Below are 25,519 nucleotides of genomic sequence, written 5' to 3'. Positions count from 1 at the left end.
TGAGGAACGTTTATGAATAAACTACCAAATAGAAAAATTTGAATTTTTTTTTTACATATAGAATGGTTTAGTATTGCAGTTAGAGGGATTTTGGAGTATCTTTTCTAGTTTCTTTCCAATTATTTTTTTATTAATGACCCAAATTTTTTTTACAAATAATTGCTTTATAATTAAACTGAAATGAAACTACTGAACATATTGCCAAATGGCTGTGTTACAATGTAAGTTTGACCACTAGGAGCGCTGTATAAAAATTTCATCTCTCTAGCTTGAGTGGATTTTGAGAAAATGTTCCTTATATTCGAAAAATTCTAATTTACAGGAAATGGCTATCAAAGTTTCTCAATACATTCCTGCACTATAGGATGGATTATCAGGGTCTTCTTCTTCATCCTCCAAAGGCTTCCTCTTCTGTCTTCTTTTCTGGCCTGTTGTTCCATCATACTTCATATGCCTTTCTCTTCTTTCTGCTCCTCTTATCCTTTCTCTGTCAATATTTCTTAGTGCTCGTACACTGTTCACCCCAGCTGTAAATCCTAATGCCTTCAGAACTTCACACTTCACACTGTTCCCTTGGTTGTAGGTTGCTATTGCATCATAAATGCCAAAGTGCAGTGTTTTTATGCTTACAAACACCCTTTTAGGAATCACTTTCCAAATCAAATTGTTTATGCTCTCATCAGGATTCTGCGCTTTTCCGTGTAGACATTTGTGTAACAATTCTGGCTGTGCTAAGTCATGAAAAATTGGTTTTATTACATTTATCACAGCTGCTGGCAAACCATGTTTGTAATCATAGTCCTTTTTTGCATTATATTTGCACCAGGAATCTTTTTGGGCACAGGCTGTGTTGAGGGTATTCATTGGAAGAGGCAGTATGAAGGAACAATGCCCACACTGCTTTTCGCATGTCACTAACATTACTAGTATTTTGCCTTATAGCATACCCATAGTATCTCTGTAGACGTTCAGTCACCTCCAGTAAGCCTGCCTCTCCCTCCTATTGTCTTTCCATCACTGAGCTTACTTGAACCCAAAGTTTGTTTGAGCCTTCGAAGCCGTGCACCCATACGCTTTTGCACATGCCCAATGCATTCCAACTTTTCCAACTACAAATTCATTTCCATATGGTTTCAGTTCCTCTATAGTCTTGAAACCTTTGGAGTCACCATCCCCAAGGTAGTATTTGTACCTAACGTTGTATCTGGGAACTGAACGTTCAAAAATTTGTTTCACTCCATCCACTTCCAAAGCACAGAGACGATGTTCCGCGCTCTTAGCGCTTCATTTGTCACAGGAAGCAATGTAGCCAACCCTTTCACACTCGCTGTATGCGTAAAATAAGGCGCTGTATGCGTAACAGGCCGAGAAAATCCCAAGCAGTTCGCCAGGAAGTCACGAGAAGGTGTTAGATGCATTCAGCGGCCTCCCATTTCCTCTGCAGGCGTATGGGAAAATGGTAATAACTCCACTTCTAGGGCGAGTAGAACAATAATTCAAAGTTTACATTAAAGAGGAATGTTCCAATTAATTTTCGGTAGCAAAAAAAAATCGTAATTTTTTGGATTTGTCCACCTCCGGCTCCCCTTAAAGAAGAACAACTCTTTTACCAAGAAACTTGTGTCGGCACCTTTCAACCGACTTTAGTCTGTGCAAGCCATTCTACTATGATAGTGTGGTACAATTTTGACTAGTTTCCTCTGTTGTTGTTTTTAATTCGAAATAAAAACGACGAATGCGAATAATTACCCACTTACTGCGAGCAGTCGCCTTAACCATTAGGCAATCTGTGCACGCCTCTCAGACCTACACGAACTTCCACATGTCTGTATGTCACACTTCTCTCTGGTGCGGTAACACAGAGTAAAGCTGCAACAAGTATTTCGTGATGAATGTAGGAGACCACGGTAAAATCACGTGGACACTCTTACATATAGAAGTTTCGGCCGGTCTGCGAGGGGTATACGAACAGCGAAATGATTGGGATGAACGCTTGCGACAAGCGGGAAATTCGCGTTCGAGTCCTGATCTGGCAAAAATTTTAATTTGTCACTAGTATGTTGCGGGTGCACATCTCTATGTAACGTAACTGAGACCAAGTTATTCACATATTCGCATTCAGTGAATTTGTTTCGAATTAACTTCGTATATCTGTATATCGTCAATGTCCGCCCATCCAGACATGCAAGTCAATATTATTATTTTAAATCTCGTATCTGTAACACCTTTGAAGTGACTGTAACTTTTAAGTGGTTTATTTAAGACTTGAAATCAACACGGTTCCAATTTTGTACATTTTGTGCCCCCACTCACCTTGTGGGTCTTATTTTATTTTATTGTGCTTGGTTGGTGTGTTGTGTAGAGAATGTTTTCACCATTTTTGTGACTTCGGAAGGTGCGGTTGATAAAGGAAGAAAGATTTTAAAAAATCAAGAACCGTTCATAGGACCTGTCGACCTGGAAAAATAGGGGTAAGCTATAGGGAGAGGCAATTAATATACATTATGTACAAGAGCCAAGAGGGAATAATAAGAATGGATAACCAAGAAGGAAGTGCTTGGATTAAAAAGGTTGTAAGGCGGGGTTGTGTTCTTTTGCCCCTACTGTTCAATCTGTACATCGAAGAAGCAATCATGGAAATAAGGAAAGGTTCAGGAGTAGAATTAAAATTCAAGTTGAAAGGATATCAGTGATAAGATTAGCTAATGACATTGCTATCCAGAGGGAAAGTGAAGAAGAATTAAACGATATGCTGTATGGAATGAACAGGCTATTGAGTAGAGAATATGGACAGAGAGTAAATCGAAGAAAAACGAAAATAATGAGAAGTAGCAGAAATGAGAACAGCGAGAAACTTAACATTACGATCCATGGTCACGAAGTAGATGGGTTAAGGAATTCTGTTGCCTAGGCAGCAAAATACCCAACAATAGACAGAGCAAGGAGGACATTAAAAGCAGACTAGCACAGGCAAAAAGTGCATTCCTGGCCAAGTGAAGTCTACTAGAATCAAACATAGACCTTCATTTGAGGACGAAATTTCTGAGTATGCACATTTGGAGCACATCTTTGTATGGTAGTGAAACATGGACTGTGCGAAAAGCGGAAGAGAAACGAATTGAAGCACTTGAGATGTTAGGTTACAGAGGAACGTGGAAAATTAGGTGGATTGATAAAGTAAAGAATGAGGTGGTTCTGTGCAGATTCGGAGAGGAAAGGCATATGTGGAAAAGACAGACAAGGAGAAGGGGCAGCCGATAGGACATCAGGTAAGACATCAGGGAATGACTTCCACGGTACTAGAGGGAGCTGTAGAATGCAAAAACTGAAGTGGAAAACAGAGATTGGAATATATCGAGTCAAACCAGTTAGGAGACTGATGACTCAAAAAAAAGTACAGTAGTATTCTAATAATAAGTTGATAAGCATTTGATATAGCATGGCTCTTTCCCCTCAAGCTGTCTGCAAAGAATAAAACAAAACATAACACTATTTTGTATAAATTTTTATATAAAATTATATATGAGGAGAAGGAATATAGTGGAAGAAACAATTTGTCTGATGGTTTAAATTCTCAGATGCTTATGTTAAAATTGACTGTGAATAACAAAATGAAACCGTACATTTTCACGGCATTGCATTTTTTAATGCAGTCGGTTTTCTCAGAAAATCTGCTCATTCCTGTTTTAAAAAAATACACAGCCTATGACAGTGTGAACGTAAGTGGAATATCCTATAACAAGTTTGTAGTAAAGCGCTCAAGATAATAACAACATTTCTCCTTCATTTACTAATATGTATTTATATATATTACATATATTTAATAAAATACATGGCCAATGTCCGTCCGAATATGATACAAAAATTTCAAATAAATTGGTCAATACCTTTTTGAGTTTTTTGCTAAAAAAGTCCCCTCTACATATTACTTACAAGGGAACCTCCCCATCGCACCCCTCTCAGATTTAGTTATAAGTTGGCACAATGGATAGGCCTTGAAAAACTGAACACAGATCAGTCGAGAAAACAGGAAGAAGTTGTGTGGAACTATGAAAGAAATAACCAAAATATACAAACTGATTAGTCCATGCGGAAGATAAGCAACATCAAAGATAGTATGAGCTCAGGAGCGCCGTGGTCCCGTGGTTAGCGTGAGCAGGTGTGGAACGAGAGGTCCTTCGTTCAAATCTTCCCTCGAGTGAAAAGTTTAATTTTTTATTTTCAGTTTATGCGACCAACTCTTATGTTTTCATCACTTTTTTTTGGGAGTGATTATCACATCGACAAGAAAACCTAAATCGGGCAAGGTAGAAGAATCTTTTTGCCCAATCGCCAAGTGTACAAGTTAGGTGGGTCGACAACATATTCCTCTCATGTGACGCACATGCCGTCACCAGTGTCGTATAGAATATATCAGACGTGTTTTCCTGTGGAGGAATCGGTTGACCTATGACCTTGCGATCAAATGTTTTCGGTTCCCATTTGAGAGTCACATCCTTTCGTCTACTAACCGCACGGTTTTCCGGTGCGGTCGCAAAACACAGACACTAAACTTATTACAGTGAACAGAGACGTCAATGAACGAACGGACAGATCATAACTTTCCGAAAATAAACTTTTCACACGAGGAAAGACTTGAACCATGAACCTCTCATTCCGCAGCTGCTCACGCTAACCACTAGACCACGGCGCTCCTGAGCTCATGATATCCTTGATGTTGCCTATCTTCCGCATGGACTACTCAGTTTGTATATTTTGGTTATTTTTTTCATAGTTCCACACAACTTCCTCCTGTTTTCTCGATTGATCTGTGTTCAGTTTTTCATGGTCTATCCACTATGCCAACTTATAGCTAAATCTGAGGGAGGTGCTATGGGGAGGTTCCCTTGTTAGGTATTTATTTCCCATATTTGCCTACGTCTGTCCAAAAGCTTATTAGACTATCGTGTTAAATTAGGAAATAAATTGGCCAAGAACTTTCCGAAATTTTTGGTAACAACGTTAATCTACAACTTGCTTTTTTTATAGTAATATACATTAAGTTACGCGTGACTTGTCCTATATCGTATGTACAAATAATGCACTAAAAATAATTTACTTGACGAAACAAAGGAATGTGTGGCAAACAAAATATTCCCTTCAGCTTGATTTGAATTTCTGAAATATTGCTGTTTTCCTGTCCTTATTTAAAAAATTGCTACTAGGAATAAAAACAGAAAATAACTATAGTAAACCCAAGCTTAAGTCCCCTACCGATTGAATCTATGCATGTACAGAACAATTAAAACTTTTTCAACAGTCAACTTCGATCCAAGAATAATAAATTTGTTGCAGCTTCAGTCAAAAAAAAAAAAAAATCAGAAAACTCTCCTTCAATTACTGGCTACAATTCGCTAATCCACAGATTTAGTACTTTTTACCTGCTTCTTGTTGTGGATGCTTTGTTTTCAATTTGTTGTTCAATTATTTCTTCTTCTAGGAAAATCCTCCAAAACAATGCACAAAATCTGCATGTAATGGGACTACAAACACTCCAAAGCCGGTAAGTAATATTAATGTCAGTAGTTATATTGCTTGTTAACATTTGGAGAGTATTTCAAAAATAATTAAGAAACATCAACTATTTTATCGTGATATTTTGTTACTAAATCCTGTGTCGACACATTTCAGCCGACTTCAGTCCAAGCAAGCCTTTCTTTCTTTTGTGATAACGTGGTACAATTTTGACTAGTTTTTTGTGTTATTGTTTTAATTCGAAATAAACTCGTTGATTGCGAGTAACATGGCCTTGGCTGTGTTAGGTATATATGTGATACCTAACAGTTAAACATGAAAATATGTGCCGGAGTGGGAGGCTAACACGATTTACTCAGTTATCGCGAGCGGTCACCTGAACCATGAGGCTATACGTGCACGCCTCTCAGACCATCTCAAACTTCCACCTGTGTGTGTGTGTGTGTGTGTGTGTGTCACACTTCTCACTGGTGCGGGAATGTAGAGTAAGGCTACAAGTATTTAGTGATGAAACTAATGGCCGTGATATGGACATGTAGACACGAATGTGCACGCTCACAAAACTCTAATGGTTAAGGCGAAAGCGCAAATTTCGGGTTCGAGTCCCCATCTGCCACGAATTTTCATATTTCACCAATAGGTAGTACACCAAGCACAGCTGAGACCAAGTTACTTTACATTCAGCGACTTTATGTCGAATTAATTTCTTCCTGCTGTAAATCGTCATCTGTGTCCGTGCATCCAGACATGCAAATAAATATTTACTATTTCAAATGTAAGAGCTGTGGTACCTTTGAAGTGATTTTCATTTTTGAGTACCTTACTTCACACTTGGGGTCAACAAGACTGCATTTTGTATGTTTTGTGGTCACTCAGCTTGTGATTGACTTTTTTTCTTCTTGTTGGTTGATGTGTTGTTTACAGAAATTTTCAACTCTTTTTTTATGAATTCACAGCTATGTTGTTACATCATTTTGCAGTTTCTAACAACAAAACTGGCATGAATCCTTAATTTCATAACTTAGAAATAACTGAGAAACATGAAAACGTTAGAGCTATCTAAATTTTGGCTGTTTATCTTGTTCAGATTTTTGCTAGTCTTAGCCACTAGAATTTGTTTATTTAAGGGATCTTAACACAGAGGTGAATAAAGTTATGGGGTATCTCTTAATATCATCCCGCTTTTTCTCCTGTGTTGTATAGTGCAGCAACTCGATGTTTCATTGACTCATCCTGCAGAAATATTGAGCCATGCTGCCGCTGTAGCCATCCATAGTAGCGAATGTGTTGCTGGTTCAGGACGTTGTGATCAAACTGACATAGCGGTTATGTCCGTTCTTATGTAAAAAAGCTAGTAAAGTTTCTTAACTGACAAATACAGTTTTTCTGTACATATAGTTTTCTTCCGCTTTTTCGATATATTGTCAGGCATCAAAATCACACCATGAAAATTAGTAGTACAATATTTAAAAGTATGTGATGTGAAAAGAACTCTATGTTAGATACAATAGTTTGTATTTTTCAGTGTTAATTATAGCCAAAATATGTCATTTCTAATTTCATTAATTTTACTGTCAATAATGAAATCGATATTATTAATAGTTTCAAAATTTTCAACCTTTATACTAATCATTAGGCTATTAAATTTATAAAGAAATAATTATTTTCAGAAATTGATATATATATGGAACTGACAAAGATTTCAATATTGAAAGCTGTCTTAATGTGAAATTTATTTATTGCTGGATTTAGAGGGGTTGGTAGCTTGAGACTGTAACATATATACAATTTTCTGATGCTAACAGCATCGCAGTGGAATTGCCGTTTTTAGAATAATAATGAATTAAGTATGGGTCCGCCGTTTTGTAAGTATACAAATTACTGTTTAGTTTTGGGACTCAGACATGTTTCACCAGAGTTGTGGCTTCCTCAGTGAGTTCTTTATTACTTTCCTGAAATAGATAAAGGTTTTTTTAGGTTAAGGAATGTGATCATTATCATTTAAATTCTATGCCTACTTTATATTTTATTTTACATTGTATGTAGCCTGTGGATACTAATCAAAATCACCCAGAGCCCTAAATTAGATGACCACGTCATCTAAAAATCTGAGGGATATTAGAAAATCGTCTGCATTATTTCCTTACAATGCTAGCAAAGTTTTGCAGTTACAAATAAAAATCTATGAACCATATTTGTGTTGTTACACAATGACATGTTTCATTTGAAATGCATACCAACATTTAATACATTTAAAGTAATATGAAATACTTCTTCTTTGACCTCTGCTTCCTCTATGTCTCTTAATTCGCCCGTGCGCGCGCACGCTCGCGCACACACACACACACACACACACACACACACACACACACACACACACACACATTAATTCACATTAGCATATCAACCCATGCTGCACTGCCTTCCACCAATTCCAGCATCCATACATTACATGCCTGCCTTATGTGCTTGGCACCCCTCCATCCCACACTCCTAGCCAGCAAACTGACTGGCTGCCTCTCTCTCAGGTGTTAGTTATTCTCCCCAAACCCCCCTCCTGCCTCCATCCATCGAACCTCACACAGTGGAACCCCCACCCCAGCCCACCTGCAGAACTGCAGTCCTCATAGTGTGCATCTGGGGTACAGAGATATATATGTGTGTGCAGGGGAGCTGGGAAGTGGGTGTGTACATGACCATACACTCTAGCTCATGAAAATATTTATTCTGAAAGCTTTGTGTGTGTGTGTGTGTGTGTGTGTGTGTGTGTGTGTGTGTGTGTGCCAGTCAACTCAACACTTCTGGGTTTTGGTGAGAGGTCTCATTCACTCCCAGAGTATTTATGTTCTTATCTGCTATGATTGTCTTGATCATGTAGTATCATTTAACAATTACAGCAATTATGCATTAACTAGCGAACCTGGCAATGCTTTTCAGTTGCTGATTGTGTATATGAATTGTATATACCTCCTATCTCCTTCTCCCTTCTCTCTCTGTCCATAGCTCCTCATCTTGCCCACTCTCTTTGTCCATCTCTTCCTTGTCCCCCCTCTCATTGTCCATTTCCATCTTCCCCAATCTCTCTGAATATCCTCCTCCTCACCCCTCTCACTTTCCACATCCTCCTTTCCCTCTCTCTCTTTATCCACTTAGTCCCCCACCATTCTCTGTCCACTCTCTCTCCCTGACCCTCTGCCTTGTTTATTGTTACCTTAAATGAAACCTCGACTGAGAAAAGCAGTCACGAAAATGGATGATTAAATCGATTGGAATCACGAATATAAGGACTACAGAAGATGTATCTCCAGGTGCTGTATTTGTGAGGCTAGTAGCTTCAATGAGTGTATTTCTCATAGTTTCAGTCTGTGAACAGGTAGGATTGCAAAGTTTTGTACGATTCAGATTCTATAGTACAGTAACATTTTGATCATAAGTTGATAAGCCATAAATATTCCTGTTTCCTCTTAAAACTGACTGCAATTAAGAAAACGAAACAACACACTCTTGTGTCTACAATTTTTATTTAGAATTATGTATGAGGAGAAAGAATATATGTGTAAGAAACAATTTTTCTACTGGTTTAAATGCACTGATATCTATGTTAAAACTGAATGCAGAAAAGAAAACGAAACTGTACATCTTCATGGCACTGCATTTCCTTTCTCGCAATTGGTTTCTTTACATTGCTGTTTAAAACAGAACATAGCCTTTATACAACAGACGTCTGAATGTTACTAGAGCATAATACAAAAAAATTGAAATCAAGTGGTCAATAAATTTTCGAGGATTTTCCGAACAGCGGTGTCCCTTTACATATTAGCCTCTGCCTGAGCGAAAAATTTTTAGAATCTCGTGTAAAAACAGGAATTAAACCGGTCAAGAGCTTTCTGAAGTTTTTCGTAACAAATTTAAACTACAACTTGTTTTTATGTAGTCACATAGATTAGGTTACGCCTGAGTTGTAGTCGTATAGAGTAAGTTACGCCTGACTTGTCCTATATCATATGTACAAATACTGCATTGAAAATAATTTACTGGGCGAAACAAAGAAATAAATAAATAATTGATAGAATGAGTGGCTAACACAACAGTACTTCCAGTTGGATTTGAATTTCTGAAATATTGTCATTTTCCAGTCCTGTATCTAAATGCAGCTTGTAAAGAAAATCTAGGTTCTAGGACTACAAACAGAGAGTATCTATAGAAAGGCGAACTTAAGTTCCCAACCGAATAAATCAGTCCATCTAAAGAGCAATTAAAACTGGCTTTGTCTTCATATTCCATCCAAGAATTATAAACTTCTTAAAGCTTCTGTTTAATAAAACAAAACAAAAAATCTCTGCTCCAAATGCAGGCTACAATTCACCAGTCCATACATCTAGACCTTTCTACCTGCTCTTTTGTTGTGTATGCTTTGTTTCCAATTTGTTATTTAATAGTTTTTGTTATAGGAGAAGGCTCCAAAAGAACACACAAGTTCTGCCAGGGATGGGAGTACAAGCAGACCAGAGTCAGTAAGTATATTAACATGAGAAATTATTTTGTATGTCAATATTTGGGGAATATTTCAATAGCAATAAAAAGACAGCAATTTCTTTCTCAAAAAAAGAGAAAGACTAAATTACCAGCCATTTTCAGATCTTTTGTTATCAAGACTTGTGTCGACTCCTTTCAGCCAACTTCAGTCTAAGAAAGCCTTCCTTTCTTTTGTGATAAAGAGGTACAATTTTGACTAGTTTTTTGTGTTATTATTTTAATTCGAAATAAACTCGATGATTGCGAATATCATGGCCTTGGCCGCGTTCATAATGGTGAAACATGAAAATGTGTGCCAGAGTGGGACGCGAACACGATTTACGCGGTTGTCACGAGCGGTCCCCTAAACAATAGGCTATACGTGCACGCCTCGCAGACCATTTCAAAGTTCCACATGTGTGTGTCACGCTTCTCACTGGTGCGGGAATACAGGGTAAAGCTGCAAGTATTTAGTGATGAAACTAGGAGACTGTGGTATGTTCATGTAGACACTCATGTGCACGCTCACAAAACTCTATCGGTCTGGGAAGCGTGCGTGGATAGCGTAATGGTTAAGTCGAGAGCGGAAATTTCTGGTTCGAGTCCCCCTCTGGCACGAATTTTCATATCTCACCAATAGGTAGTACATCGATACCTAGCTCAGCTAAGACCAAGTTATTTTACATTCAGCACCTTTATGTCGAATTAATTTCGTCCTGCTGTAATTCGTCATCAATGTCCGTCCATCCAGACCTGCAAGTAAATATTTATTATTTTAAATCTAATAGCTGTGATACCTTTGAAGTGATTTTCATTTTTAAGCACCTTACTTCAGACTTGAAGTCAACAAGATTGCATTCTGTATGGTTCGTTGTCAGCCAGCTTGTGACTTTTTTGCCTTATTGTGCTTCGTTGGTGTGTTGTTTAGAGAATGTTTTCAGCTCTTTTCTTATAAATTCACACCTATGTTTGTAATCAGTTTGCAGTTTCTAACAACACGACTGACAAGAATTCATAACTTCATAACTCAGAAATAATTGAGAAACATGAAAACGTTAGAGCTATCTGAATTTTGGCTGTGCATCTTATTGAGGTTTTTGATAGTCTTAACCACCAGAAATTATTTACTTATAGGACCTATACACTGAGGAGAAAAAAGGTATGGGATACGTCTTAATATCGTATCTGATCCCCTCCAGCAGCTGACTGAACTAGCGGTTTGTAGTCCGGTGCAGAAATACTGAGCCTTTTTTTCTCTATAGCCATCCATAATGGCGAATGTGTTGCTGGTGAAGGATTTTGTGCACGAACTGACATCTCGATTATGTCCCATAAACGTTCTATGGGATTCATCTGAGTGGCAAAATATTCAAACCAATCGTGAAACATTGTGGTCTGATGATATGACGTACGGTCGTCCACAAAAATTCCATCGTTGTTTTGAAACATGAAGTACATGAATGGCTGCATTTGATCTCCAAATGGCGGATTATAACCATTACCAGTCTGAATGTTTATTAACGCATCATGCAAAAATTTTAAATGAAATTGCCAACAACTTTTCGAAATTTTTACTAAAAGCATTTCCGCCTTACAAATTACATATATATTGATTCACGACATCTATTCAAAAAAAATTTAGCCTCTGTCTGTCCGTAAGTTTATTAATCGTGCAATAATGGGAAACAAATCGGTCAAGAGCTTTTGGAGATTTGTGGTAACAATGTTAAACTACAATTTGTTTTTGTGTAGTGTAGATTAAGTTACGCCTGACTGGTCCTATATCGTATGTCCAAACAATGGACTGAAAATAAGTTACTGGGCGAAACAAATTAATAAGTATATATTTTGAAGACTCAGCCTCAGTTGCGCAAGTTTTCTGGTCTTTACCAGGTTTCGGCTAAATTAATCTAGCCTTCTTCAGAAGCATAAAATCACTGTATCATGCCAGATTAAGGCACAGTCAGCATTTAAATTAAAACCTATAGTACCGTGGTACCATGTCGGTTTTAATTTTAATGTTGACTGTGCCTTACTCTGGCATGGTATAGTAATTTTACGCTTCTGAAGAAGGTTAGATTGATTTAGCCGAAGCCTGGTAAAGACCAGAAAATTTGCGCAACTCAGGCTGATTCTTCAAAATATTAGTCTATCACAGTTGCTGACAGGGCAGCAATGTGCTAAAAAATTCTGAATAAGTATATAATTTGAATTTCCGAAATATTGTCATTTTCGTGTCCTGTATGTAAAGGAAGCATATAAATAAAACTAAGGTTCTAGGAATAAAATCAGAAAATAACTGTCGTAAACATAAGCTGAAAGTCCCTACCGAACAATTAAAACTGGCTTAATTGTCAACTTCAATCCAAGAATTATAAATTTCATGTAGCTTCAATTAAATGAAACAAAACAAAACAACTCTTCTTCAAATACAGGCTAGAGTTTTACACATGCAAAATTCCGCAGATGCAGAACTTATTACCTAATTTTTATCGTGTATTCTCAGTTTGTTCTTTGTACTATGTCTTATCTTTTCTCATAGGAAACGGATCCAAACCAACAAACAAATTCTGCCAGTGTTGGGACTGCAATCAGACAAGAGCCAGTAAGTATATTAATATGAGCTATTACTTTGTTTGTTAATATTCAGAGAATATCTCACTAGTAACTAAAACACAGCAACTCTTTTGTCAGGAAAGGAGAAAGAATAAATTACCAAACATCTTCAGATCTTTTGTTATCAAAACTTGTATCCCTATCTTTCTCTTTTGTGCTGCGTGGTACAATTTTGACTAGTTTTCTGTGGTATTATTTTAATTCGAAACAAATTTGCTGAATGAAGATAACTTGGCCTCAGCTGTATTAGGTGTAGATTTGTTACCTATTGTTCACACCTAGAAGTAAGTGCTACTCCGGGACGCGAACATGGATTTGCCGCTAATCGTTACAGTTACCTTAACGATTAGCTATTTGTACACGCCTCCCAGACCGACCCAAATTTGCATATGTCCGTATGTCACACTTCTCTCTGGCGGGGGATTACAGAGTAAAGCTGCAAGTCTTTCGTGATGAATGTAGGAGACTATGGTACAATGAAGTAGACAATCTTACATAACAGAACTTTCGGTCGGCCCGGGAGGCGTGCACGATTAGTGAACTCATTTACGATAAGTGGGAAGTATGGGTTCGAGTCCTGGTCCGCTAGGACTTTTCATTTGTCACCAATATGTAGTACACCTATATGTAACACAACTGAGACCAAGTTATTTGCACATTCACATTCGGCGAATTTATTTCGAATTGACTTCGTACAGGTGTATATCGTCAACGTCAACGTCCGCCCACTTAAACATGCAAGTAAATGTTATTATTTTAAATCTAAAAGCTGTAATACCTTTGAAGTGACTGTCACTTTTAAGTGCCTTACTGGTGAATTGAAGTCAACAAGGTTTCATTTTGTATGTTTCGTAGCCAGTCACCTTGTGATTTGATAATTAATCGAAACCCTCAGCTGCCACATTTGTTGCTGATATACCTCAATGGGGACAGCTGAAAATGTGTGCCTCAACCGGGACTCGAACATGGGATCTCCTTCTTACAGGGCAGACGCTCTATTCATCTGAGCCACCGAGGGCACAGAGGATAGTGCGCCTGCAGGTCTTATCCCTTGCACGCGTCCCGTGAGACCCACATTCCCAACTGTCCACAACCTACATTCGTATAGTTGTTCCTAAAGGATATTTGCCCATCCACTCATTACTCGCGCCATCTAAGGTGACGACTCCCGTAAGAGTTCGGGCAAAGTGTGCGCATTCGCACAGAAGGAGGTCAATGGCCGGGTAGCCTTTAACTATATGAAGATAAGTAACTGTTGTGAAAGGTCGGGGCATACATTTTCAGCTCTCCCCATTGAGGTATATCAACAACACCTGTTGGCAGCTGAGGGTTTCGATTAATTATCATTTTTTTCTAGAGAAGCTGCTTGGTCATCATTGGTATCCTTTCAGAACGGTTACTTTCCTCATATAGTTGACGTATACCCGGCCATTGACCTCCTTCTGTGCGAAAGCGCACACTTTGCCCGAACTCTTACGGGAGTCGTCACCTTAGTTGGCGCGAGTAATGAGTGAATGGGCAAATATCTTTCAGGAGTCGTACGTTGGAAGTGCTTTCCAACGTTCGATTATTGTTTTGAAGATTTCTGGAAACGATCAGAAGGTATTTCAGTTACTCAAAAATGTGTTGTGCTCTCCGTACTCGTATTGTTTGAACTTAATAGGACAGCTTTTTGCATAGAGTTTATGAGTGCGAGCTTAAATACGATTTGAAATAAGAATGTATTCTGAGATGAAATCAGTACTGTAATGATGTATGCGTGCTGTCAGTTGTCCCATATGTATTTGGTGATCTGAATGTCATTCTGCAAACTTCAGAAACTGTGCTAGGCTATGCTGCCTTCAGATGTTCCAACAGAGGCGAAGGCGGGTTTTGTATGCTTATATTTCTGTGGAAACCACACAGAAGCCTTATGGAAACCGAAGATGTGTTCCTATCTATGCGAAGTATTTTTTTGCTTTCCAGTTGCGTGGAAAATGAGTTACAAGACGTATGTTATTGTGAGACGTGACATTTGGCCTTTAAATTGATTTTTTCTACAATTTTGTATAGCACACCTTCTTCTTATAAAGATAGATTTAAAAATACGATTAGGTATGAAATATGGACAGGTTCATCTAAGCTGTGAACACCTCGTAAATATGTCTCTTTGTACTACGATTTGTTCTTAATAGTACCTAAATGTAGCCACTTTTTGGTTTACATATAGTTACTGATTTCAGATAATTTGATTATGTGTTTATGAATTTATCATTACTGCTTTTAGGAGGAACGATAAGAGTGGAAGACCAAGAACGGAATGCTCAGATTAAAAATAGCATAAGACAAGAATGTAGTCTTTCGCCCCTGCTTTTCAGTCTGTAAATCGAAGAAGCAATGACGGAAATAAAGGAAAGATTCAAGAGTAAGATTAAAATTCGAGGTGAATGGATATCAGTGAAAATATTCACTGATGAAATTGCTATCATCCCTGCAAGTAGAAAAGAATTACAGGAGCTGATGAATGGAATGAACAGTCTTTCTGCTACCTAGGCAGCAAAGTAACCATCACAGACGGAGCAAGAAGGACATAAAAACCAGACTAGCACTGGCAAAAAGGGCATTCCTGGTCAATTAAAGTTTATTAGTGTTAAACATAGGCCTTAATTTGAGGAAAAAATTTCTGAGAATGTACGTTTGGAGCGCAGCACTGTATGTGCAGTGAAACGTGAACTGTTGGAAAACCAAAATAGAAAAGAATTGAAGCGTTTGAGATGTGGTGCTACAGAAGAATGTTCAAAATTAGGTGGATTAGTAAGGTGAAAAACGAAGAGGTTCCCTGCAGAATCGGTAAGGAAACGAAAGTATGGGAAAAACTGACAAGAAGGATGGATGGGATAGGATGATAGAACTTCTGTTAAGACATCAGACAGTAACTTCTCAGGTAGTAGGGGCAGCTGTAGAGGGTTAAAATTGTAGAGGAAGGGAGTGAAATACATGCAGTAAACAAAAAAGAAAGTATGTCTCAGTACAGACACCTAGCAAGGTAATACTGCGCTTAGAACACTAGACTCGCATTTGGAAGAACGATGGTTGAAATCCGTGACTGGCCATTCTTATTTAGGTTTTCCATGATTTCCCTAAATCGCTTAAGGCAAATGCAGGTATGGTTCTTTCGAAAGAACGCGGCCGAGTTCCTTACCCACCCTTCTCTAATCCGAGCCTGTTCTGTTTGTAAATTTACCTGAAATTTGGCCATGTTATGGTCAGCAAAACTTCTGCTGCACATGCACTGCGTGAAAATGTTAAGTAGCTATGTCAATTACAGTTGTGTTATGTAAGAACTTATTTCTTAGGCTTGAAGTTTCGATATATTTTCTGGAGTGAACGAGAGTGTCAACGTATCATCAAAATATTTGGGACTCAGTTTCTGAATTCCTGATTTGTATTCTGTTTTACAAGGTCATTTTTCTTTGTTATGCAGAAGTTCGTTTTCCATTTCACCTACGTAGTTGTGTTATTTAAAAGCAAACAATGGAAAATCGAGGCTGAAATAATGAAAATATTGTGAAACGTATACATTACTACTCACCACATAGAGGAGACATGCACAACAAAGAAACTGCTAAACATGTGAGCTTTCGGTCAAAAGGCCTTCTTCTACAGTAGGAAACACACACACACTCACAGAAGCACAACTCGCACATGTAAATTCTTCCATTTGCCTTACTACTCTTTAAACTCCTCCCATGTGTTAAAGCTCTCTTTTTCTTCTATGACAGGGAAGAATGATAAAGATGACATTTAGTTCTCAATGAACGAAGAGGATGATAGGCAATATGAAAGGAAAATTAAATAATATTGCCAATAACGCGAGCGCCGGATGGTCTTCAGTCAGCTAACAGTGCAACAGATGCAGTGCTCTATGAGGTCGGTATTCATACTTTACCTGTCGTGACGCTACAACGCTGCATTTCCTTTTGCCAACTACTACTTTCACCTCTAAATCTGTGTCTGCTTTTGTTAACCACTGTTCTCACCTCACTGACTTCAAATTTACTTTTAATCTAATCGAATGTTTTTCATTGCGTCCACATAATTGGAATGTATACGTGTAAGGGATGCATGAATGTCAGTGACTGCACGTTCCTTTCTGTTGACACAGCACGAACTCCGTCTACGCAGATGCAAACTGCTGCTTCACTTTGACTAACGATAATTATTTTCGTTCCCCCCAGTCACATTGCGATTTTGCTTTGGATTTAATCTTCCCAGTAAGCTGAGTGACTTTAGTGCCCACAATTTCCTTAACTACTTTTGCAAAGATATTAACATTTACTGTGAGTCCTCTCAAATCGATATGAATCACAATTACACTGTATTTGCAAATGTATTCTACTTAGGAAATATTACTACTACATTAACATGTTTTTTCAGATATTGATTTAGTATCTGACGTCTCTTCAATAATACTGAGTTTACATACTTCAGTTTTTGTTTCGATACACTTCTATTGTGTTTACTTTGATCCTTTATGTCCGAAATTTCGCTAACATTATTTTGTACATTAAATACTTTATTATCAGTCTCTGGTTCTAAATAATTGTTACTAACTGAATGGGTTTCTACTTGCTTATCAGAGCTGTTCATTTCATTATGAATATTAGATTGTTCATTGATCCTATTATTTATTTCATACTTGTACTCACTTAAATGCTTAAATAATTGTTTTTTTTTTCGTTTCTTCAAGGATCCCCTTGATAACGTTGTCAATTTTAGCTTCAAGTTCTGTGATATTTTTGTCCAATGCCTTGATATTTTTATTGAGCTCATTTTGCCCTTCATCTAGCTTTTGAAGAGTTTGTTATGCCCTTCTACTTCCTGAATTCTTGATTTTAGAAAGTTCATCACTGTATGCATCTGACTTTTAATCTAGTCCTCCACATTATTACCTTAATTACTATTCTCATTTGGCAAACTACAAGCTGATGCACTGCTGTGGCTAAAACTACACTACCTGACTGTCCATTAATTTGAAATGTCGACGCCAGGCCCTATTTCTCTGGCTTATTCACTCCAGTCTACCATGTCATTGTTATCAAACATGATATCATTTTCATTTTCAGTGTAATTATTTAAAAATGACTCTACATTTTCTTGAACATTATTTCCAACATCATTATCCTCTTTTTATATCAGATCAGAGGGGTAGTAGCCAGTATTATCTATTTGCAAATTCTTGTAGCTGGTGCAAAGGATCTTCCCTACTATCATCCGTTTGCACACCTTAACTATTACTAAAAAAAGTATCTTCCCTTCCCTTCGCTAGCCATTTAGCAAGTAATATTTGGAAATCTTACAAAACTATTTCTCAATATAGCAATTATTACACTATACGCTGCAACCGCATTCAGTTTACTCAGACCCTTTCACTAGTCAATGCAAACATTAAACATACTAGAATCTGCTTCTTTCTGCGTTATGCCATTGAGATGCTCTGCTAACCGCCGTCGCTGAAGATGGGGTGACGTACAACTTTCAGGACTGCTGCATCTACCACTGCTTTATCTCTGCTAAGGTGTTGTTTTCACTGCAGCTGGACTGCTTGATCTCACACCTGTCACCGGCCACTTCTGAAGTCATCCCACTGCACTGTCTCTTGCGTAGCCGTGTCTTGTCACGCAATGAAATCAACACTAGCACCCACATAATCCAAGGATCGCACACACAAATGTAATTTAACATTGTTTGCATAGGTCATTATAAATTGAGCTCTTAGTCTCTCCGTTCGCCATTTTCTGTATTAAGTGACTAACAGTTTGTAACACAGTTCAAGCACATTTCAAGAAACAGTTCAGTTAACATTTTAACGCTGTCTGACGCTGTCTTACAGCTTCACTTCTTCCATAAAATTTTCTCTTAAGAACATGTTCTTAACAGTAATCCCCACCAAAGGTACGGGGTCTGTCAGTGGAAGGGATACGAGAGGAAGAAATGAAAAACATGTAAGTGTCTACTCAGCTATTTAATACGACGATGATAATCTGTTTCCTAATCAACACTCATTCCCCATGTTAATTCTTCCTTTTATTACCCTCCTCTGAGTTGCAATGAATGACATGTACCTGTCCCCATTTCTAATGGAAATGCAGGACTTGTGATGGGCCTAGTCAGGTTCTGCCACTTCAAGGTAAAACACAGATATTTTGTTACACTCCACTAACATTATCACTTGGTACAGATATCGGTGTTCCATTGCAGATGTAGAGCTCAGTACGTTAGTTCACTGTTCTTGAAGTGAGACTGTAAAATAACTGTTGAGGTGGCTAAGGCTCTTGACTGTACTATATGATCCGATGAGCTGTAAATTTGGGATGCCAACATATGAAGCAGATAAAACTGTAAACTGCTAACAAGACGTTTTGCAGATGTTGGGTGGGTTTGGTTGGGTCGATATGGTGGAAGAGGCCAAACAGCGAGGACATCGGTCTCATTGGATAAGGGAAGGATGAGGATGGAAGCCGGCCGTGCCCTTCCAAAGGAACAATCCCGGCAGTTGCCTGGAGCGATTTAGGGAAATCACAGAAAACCTAAATCAGGATGGCCGGACACGGCATTGAACCGTCGTCCTCCAGAATGCGAGCCCAGTGTGCTAACGACTGAGGCACCTCGCACGGTGTACAATTCTCCTTCTGCAGTGATTTAATGAATGTGTTCAAAGTATGGGCTGACGCTTCAGTGTTCAGAATTTGCAGCATACTTTCATTTAAATTAACAACCGACACTGTTGCTCTGCATTTACTAGGTATCAAAACCTCATTCATGATTGATGGCGAGGAACTCATTTGTGTTGAAATGTTATTTCATTGTACATTGGGTGCAGTAAGTCATCTACAATATTTTCCAAATAACTGGTTCTTATACGCCATAAATTCATGTATGGAGTTAATACTTAAGGTTTCAGATGTAGATGCTGCACAAATGCATGTTCTTGTACACTGCTCTAAGTCATTCACATATGAACTGTGCCCACACAGATAGCACATATCACCACTTAATGCAGCTTTAACATACAGCTGCCACCCATTCAGACTGTCTAACAGACAGATTAGATTAATACTAGTTCCATGGATCATGAATACGATATTTCGTAATGATGGTGGAACGAGTCAAATTTTCCAATACATGACATAATTAGGTTAATGTAACAACATACTTAAGTTAATATAACAACTTTATTTTTTGTGTTTTTTGTTTTTCTTTATTTTTTATTTTAATTTTAATTTTTTTAATTTTTTTAATATTTTTTTTCTTAATTTATATCTAAAAATTCCTCTATGGAGTAGAAGGAGTTGTCATTCAGAAATTCTTTTAATTTCTTCTTAAATACTTGTTGGTTATCTGTCAGACTTTTGATACTATTTGGTAAGTGACCAAAGACTTTAGTGCCAGTATAATTCACCCCTTTCTGTGCCAAAGTTAGATTTAATCTTGAATAGTGAATATCATCCTTTCTCCTAGTATTGTAGTTAAGCACACTGCTATTACTTTTGAATTGGGTTTGGTTGTTAATAACAAATTTCATAAGAGAGTATATATACTGAGAAGCTACTGTGAATATCCCTAGATCCTTAAATAAATGTCTGCAGGATGATCTTGGGTGGACTCCAGCTATTATTCTGATTACACGCTTTTGTGCAATAAATACTTTATTCCTCAGTGATGAATTACCCCAAAATATGATGCCATATGAAAGCAATGAGTGAAAATAGGCGTAGTAAGCTAATTTACTAAGATGTTTATCACCAAAATTTGCAATGACCCTTACTGCATAAGTAGCTGAACTCAAACGTTTCAGCAGATCATCAATGTGTTTCTTCCAATTTAATCTCTCATCAATGGACACACCTAAAAATTTGGAATATTCTACCTTAGCTATATGCTTCTGATTAAGGTCTATATTTATTAATGGCGTCATACCATTCACTGTACGGAACTGTATGTACTGTGTCTTATCAAAATTCAGTGAGAGTCCGTTTACAAGGAACCACTTAGCAATTTTCTGAAAGACAGTATTGACAATTTCATCAGTTAATTCTTGTTTGTCAGGTGTGATTACTATACTTGTATCATCAGCAAAGAGAACTAACTTTGCCTCTTCATGAATATAGAATGGCAAGTCATTAATATATAATAAGAACAACAAAGGACCCAAGACTGACCCTTGTGGGTCATAATGTGGTGACATAATGCAGCACCCCCTTCGTCACATAAGTTCACAGCACTTGAATTGCATGGCTAAATGGATGAGTCTCTAGATTCTATCTCAAGTGCTTTCTTCGCAAAGACATCTATGGTGGCTACCTTAATGTCAACTAGGATGATGGGAGGATGGGATGTGTCTTACTCTGTTTTCATGTGAGCACTGATGTGCAGCATTGCACGAAATAGCTTGTTCCAACACATTTGGTCAAAAATGCACTTTAACACTATGTTTGACATTCTCATTTTCCATTACTACTTAGTATTGTCTACTTACATGCCTATATCCACAAGTTTCCATCTACTGGCAGTCAAATTATATGTCGTGACAAGTAGCTGTAAACCAGTTGCTGTCGCTTGATGAACAAGCGACAGCAACTGTGTGTTCTGATCAGATATACCTGGTAGCCAGCTGCCAACTGCAGTGGCTCAACAAATGGTGGCGTGGTAAACAGAACCTTTGCACTGTTGTGGCTCTACAAGGGATGGTGCACAATATGGGAACTTGATTACTTGCATGTCCTGCTCTGATATCTCAGTAGGACATTGTGGTGGTGAAAAAGGAAAGATCATGATTACTCGTACACACATACAATCAGAAATGATGGTTAATAATACTTACAGATAGTTCTGTTCTTCTTCCTCTTATTCTGCCCAGCTGATCTCTGCTGTCACTTCATGGTCCTGCCCCTAAGGCGAACAGAACGCAAGTAACTCGATTGATGTAACACCTCGAGGCAGGTGGCTGCAGTGCCACAAACTGTCTGATTTCATGATCTGCCATCCTGTCTGCCACAACATGCCACCACCTTCCACCATATTCTCTACCACATTCTGCCATCTTGTGACCTTGACTTTGACCTTCTGATGGGGGGTGGCGACCTTGACTTTATGCTGGGGAAGGGGAGGAGGGGGGGGGACATGCAGTGAAAGTGACCCAGCACTGGGTTTGTTACACAAATGAAGACTAGTGTTTTCAGTCTAAGAACTGGCTCGGTGACATTTTATTCATGGAGATATTTCAGTCTATAATATATTAATGAAATATTCACTGTCAGCGCTCATCAAGATCTTATTTCTGTTCGTCATCCATTCCACCCCACTTTTCTCCCTAAACGATTTCCCTTTTTATCTCTGTTCTTGTACCCTCTGTCTTAAGTGTTGTACAGCCATCGGTGTTTCTGCACTTCCTTAATCACTACTGGGCTTTCCAGACGCTCCATTTTAACACTTAGTAAGACATAGCAAGAGGGCTACAACGACAGTGATGTGACGGCGGTTTAGTCCAATAACAGCGACCTCCCGAGTCTCTCTACCCTGCTATGTCATAAGTAATACCTGCACTCAGACTGTTCCACAAAGTTATACCAACTCTTCCACAGCGGGGTTGTCAAAACAGTGGTGACATAGTGCAGACACATGCAATACAGTAATTAGTAACTAATGCGCGGCTCCCCCCGTAGGAGGTTCGAGTCCCCCCTGGGGCATGGGTGTGTGTGTTGTCCTTAGCATAAGTTAGTTCAAGCTCGATTAAGTAGTGTGTAACCTTAGGTACTGATAACCTCAGCAGTTTGGTCCCATAAGACCTTACCACAAATTTCCAATTTCCAGTAACTAATGTAAATAATGCAAGAAAGGCACATGAACAGAATTCAGATATATCACCGATCGCTGCACTGCGATGTAACCTATTAGGAGCCGCTTCCCCAGACAGATCATAAAACGTAGTGCGTTTTCCGCAGGTGTGGCCAAAGTCCAGCGTGGAAAAATAAAAAAAATAGTAAAAAAAGACAGTTCGAATGCACTCCAGCACGTTCTCGCCGCGTGGACACAGAAGTCCTAGGACGAGCAGCATGTGGAAACACGTAATGTGGACAGACCCATCAACAAACTGTGGCCTATAATGTCGCCGAGAATTCCCGCGTTAAAGGGCGTGGAAGACACGCTCTTGTGGCGGTAGCCTTAGCCATAGATCACAGGCGAACAGATCGTGATCCATTGATCTGATGGCAGCCCGCTCCTCATAATTCACTCTTGTCATCGTTTTAAAAGCATCTTTCATTTCTTTCCGGAACAGGAAGGGCTAACCCTTGTCGAAACTACTAAATGCCACAGTGCAACAGTGTTTATCGATGGTACAATGTACCATGCCTCTCTTACTGCATTTTAAATCTTATTTGTTAAATTCGCTCGCAATTTACTAATGTGAAATGAACGTTCTAACAGTACAGCTCTGCTCTTATAGATGTCGTATTTTATTTTTCAAATGTTTTCGTAATTTATTAAGCACCACCATCCATTGCTCTTTAGAGTTACTGTTTTGTCTGCTTATATTTTCTCCCCAAATTTTATTATTTTCAGCAGCTGAGCTCTTACTTTCGTAACTTAACTTACCAACGTTCTTTTGTAAATTGTTTAAGTTTGTTTTAATATGATACATTTTATTATGTAATGGTGCATTTACTGGCAGTCTCTAGAAAATGCATGCCTCTTCTTATGTTAAACATCAGTATCACGGAACACACAATAGTTTCCTGATTCAGTGCTTGAACGTACAATATGTGACATCTTCTACTCTGTGACAATCTTTTATGCTATCTTCTCTGTCATATCCTTTTCTTTTCATATTGTACCTGTTGCAAGTAGATAGTACAATATTTTTTTCTATATTACGATCCAGAACACTGTTGTGTTCACGTCTGTTTATTTTTGTTTTGTTTCTTTTTTTTTACATTAGGCCCACTTCAGCGTTGCTGCCATCTTCAGGTTATCTGTGGAAAGTATGTAGTTCGATAGAATATTTTAAATTTTGAAGTAAATAATTTATCGAGTTATATAATTTTGATTTGCTACGTACATCAGGTAGTCTTGATATCCATATGACATCGATGTTTCACTTACTGTCGCACTACTGTATAAGTTTGCTGCTTGTACTACATCAGTTATTTATACAGGGTGTTTCAAAAATGACCGGTATATTTGAAACGGCAATACAAACTAAACGAGCAGCGATAGAAATACACCGTTTGTTGCAATATGCTTGGGACAACAGTACATTTTCAGGCAGACAAACTTTCGAAATTACAGTAGTTACAATTTTCAACAACAGATGGCGCTGCGGTCTGGGAAACTCTATAGTACGATATTTTCCACATATCCACCATGCGTAGCAATAATATGGCGTAGTCTCTGAATGAAATTACCCGAAACCTTTGACAACGTGTCTGGCGGAATGGCTTCACATGCAGATGAGATGTACTGCTTCAGCTGTTCAATTGTTTCTGGATTCTGGCGGTACACCTGGTCTTTCAAGTGTCCCCACAGAAAGAAGTCACAGGGGTTCATGTCTGGCGAATAGGGAGGCCAATCCACGCCGCCTCCTGTATGTTTCGGATAGCCCAAAGCCATCACACGATCATCGAAGTATTCATTCAGGAAATTAAAGACGTCGGCCGTGCGATGTGGCCGGACACCATCTTGCATAAACCACGAGGTGTTTGCAGTGTCGTCTAAGGCAGTTTGGACCGCCACAACTTCACGAAGAATGTCCAGATAGCGTGATGCAGTAATCGTTTCGGATCTGAAAAATGGGCCAATGATTCCTTTGGAAGAAATGGCGGCCCAGACCAGTACTTTTTGAGGATGCAGGGACGATGGGACTGCAACATGGGTCTTTTCGGTTCCCCATATGCGCCAGTTCTGTTTATTGCCGAAGCCGTCCAGGTAAAAATAAGCTTCGTCAGTAAACCAAATGCTGCCCACATGCATATCGCCGTCATCAATCCTGTGCACTATATCGTTAGCGAATGTCTCTCGTGCAGCAATGATAGCGGCGCTGAGGGGTTGCCGCGTTTGAATTTTGTATGGATAGAGGTGTAAACTCTGGCGCATGAGACGATACGTGGACGTTGGCGTCATTTGGACCGCAGCTGCAACACGGCGAACGGAAACCCGAGGCCGCTGTTGGATCACCTGCTGCACTAGCTGCGCGTTGCCCTCTGTGGTTGCCGTACGCGGTCGCCCTACCTTCCCAGCACGTTCATCCGTCACGTTCCCAGTCCGTTGAAATTTTTCAAACAGATCCTTTATTGTATCGCTTTTCGGTCCTTTGGTTACATTAAACCTCCGTTGAAAACTTCGTCTTGTTGCAACAACACTGTGTTCTAGGCGGTGGAATTCCAACACCAGAAAAATCCTCTGTTCTAAGGAATAAACCATGTTGTCTACAGCACACTTGCACGTTGTGAACAGCACACGCTTACAGCAGAAAGACGACGTACAGAATGGCGCACGCACAGACTGCGTTGTCTTCTATATCTTTCACATCACTTGCAGCGCCATCTGTTGTTGAAAATTGTAACTACTGTAATTTCGAAAGTTTGTCCGCCCGAAAATGTACTGTTGTCCCAAGCATATTGCAACAAACGGTGTATTTCTATCGCTGCTCGTTTAGTTTTTATTGCCGTTTCAAATATACCGGTCATTTTTGAAACACCCTGTAAAAATAATGATAACGACGTTACTTGACAGCTGAATTCACAGTTGAGTCAGCGATGTTGTATGGTTACAGGCTGTTTGCTTATACGGTATTCTGTAGGTGATATCTTCGTCATTATCAGCTGCAGTATATTTT

The 25,519-nt window shown here is 38.7% G+C and overlaps 1 protein-coding gene across 4 annotated transcripts in view; it reads left to right on the top strand.

Annotated features, from left to right (window-relative positions):
* Window positions 1-25,519, top strand: part of LOC126210303 (uncharacterized) — a 120,024-nt gene that overhangs the window by 18,490 nt on the left and 76,015 nt on the right. For 2 of the 4 annotated variants that reach the window (XM_049939500.1, XM_049939498.1), the window contains exons 4-6: window positions 5,480-5,542; window positions 9,966-10,028; window positions 12,572-12,634. In XM_049939500.1, the coding sequence (XP_049795457.1) occupies window positions 5,480-5,542; window positions 9,966-10,028; window positions 12,572-12,634 (189 nt within the window). The remainder of the gene's footprint in view (window positions 1-5,479; window positions 5,543-9,965; window positions 10,029-12,571; window positions 12,635-25,519) is intronic. The other 2 variants (XM_049939499.1, XM_049939501.1) reach the window with 2 other exon arrangements.

The sequence above is a fragment of the Schistocerca nitens genome, chromosome 10, assembly GCF_023898315.1.
Source record: "Schistocerca nitens isolate TAMUIC-IGC-003100 chromosome 10, iqSchNite1.1, whole genome shotgun sequence".
NCBI lineage: Eukaryota > Metazoa > Arthropoda > Insecta > Orthoptera > Acrididae > Schistocerca > Schistocerca nitens.
The sequence above is the reverse complement of the archived record's forward strand: the minus strand, read 5'-3'. Positions and strand labels throughout refer to the sequence as shown.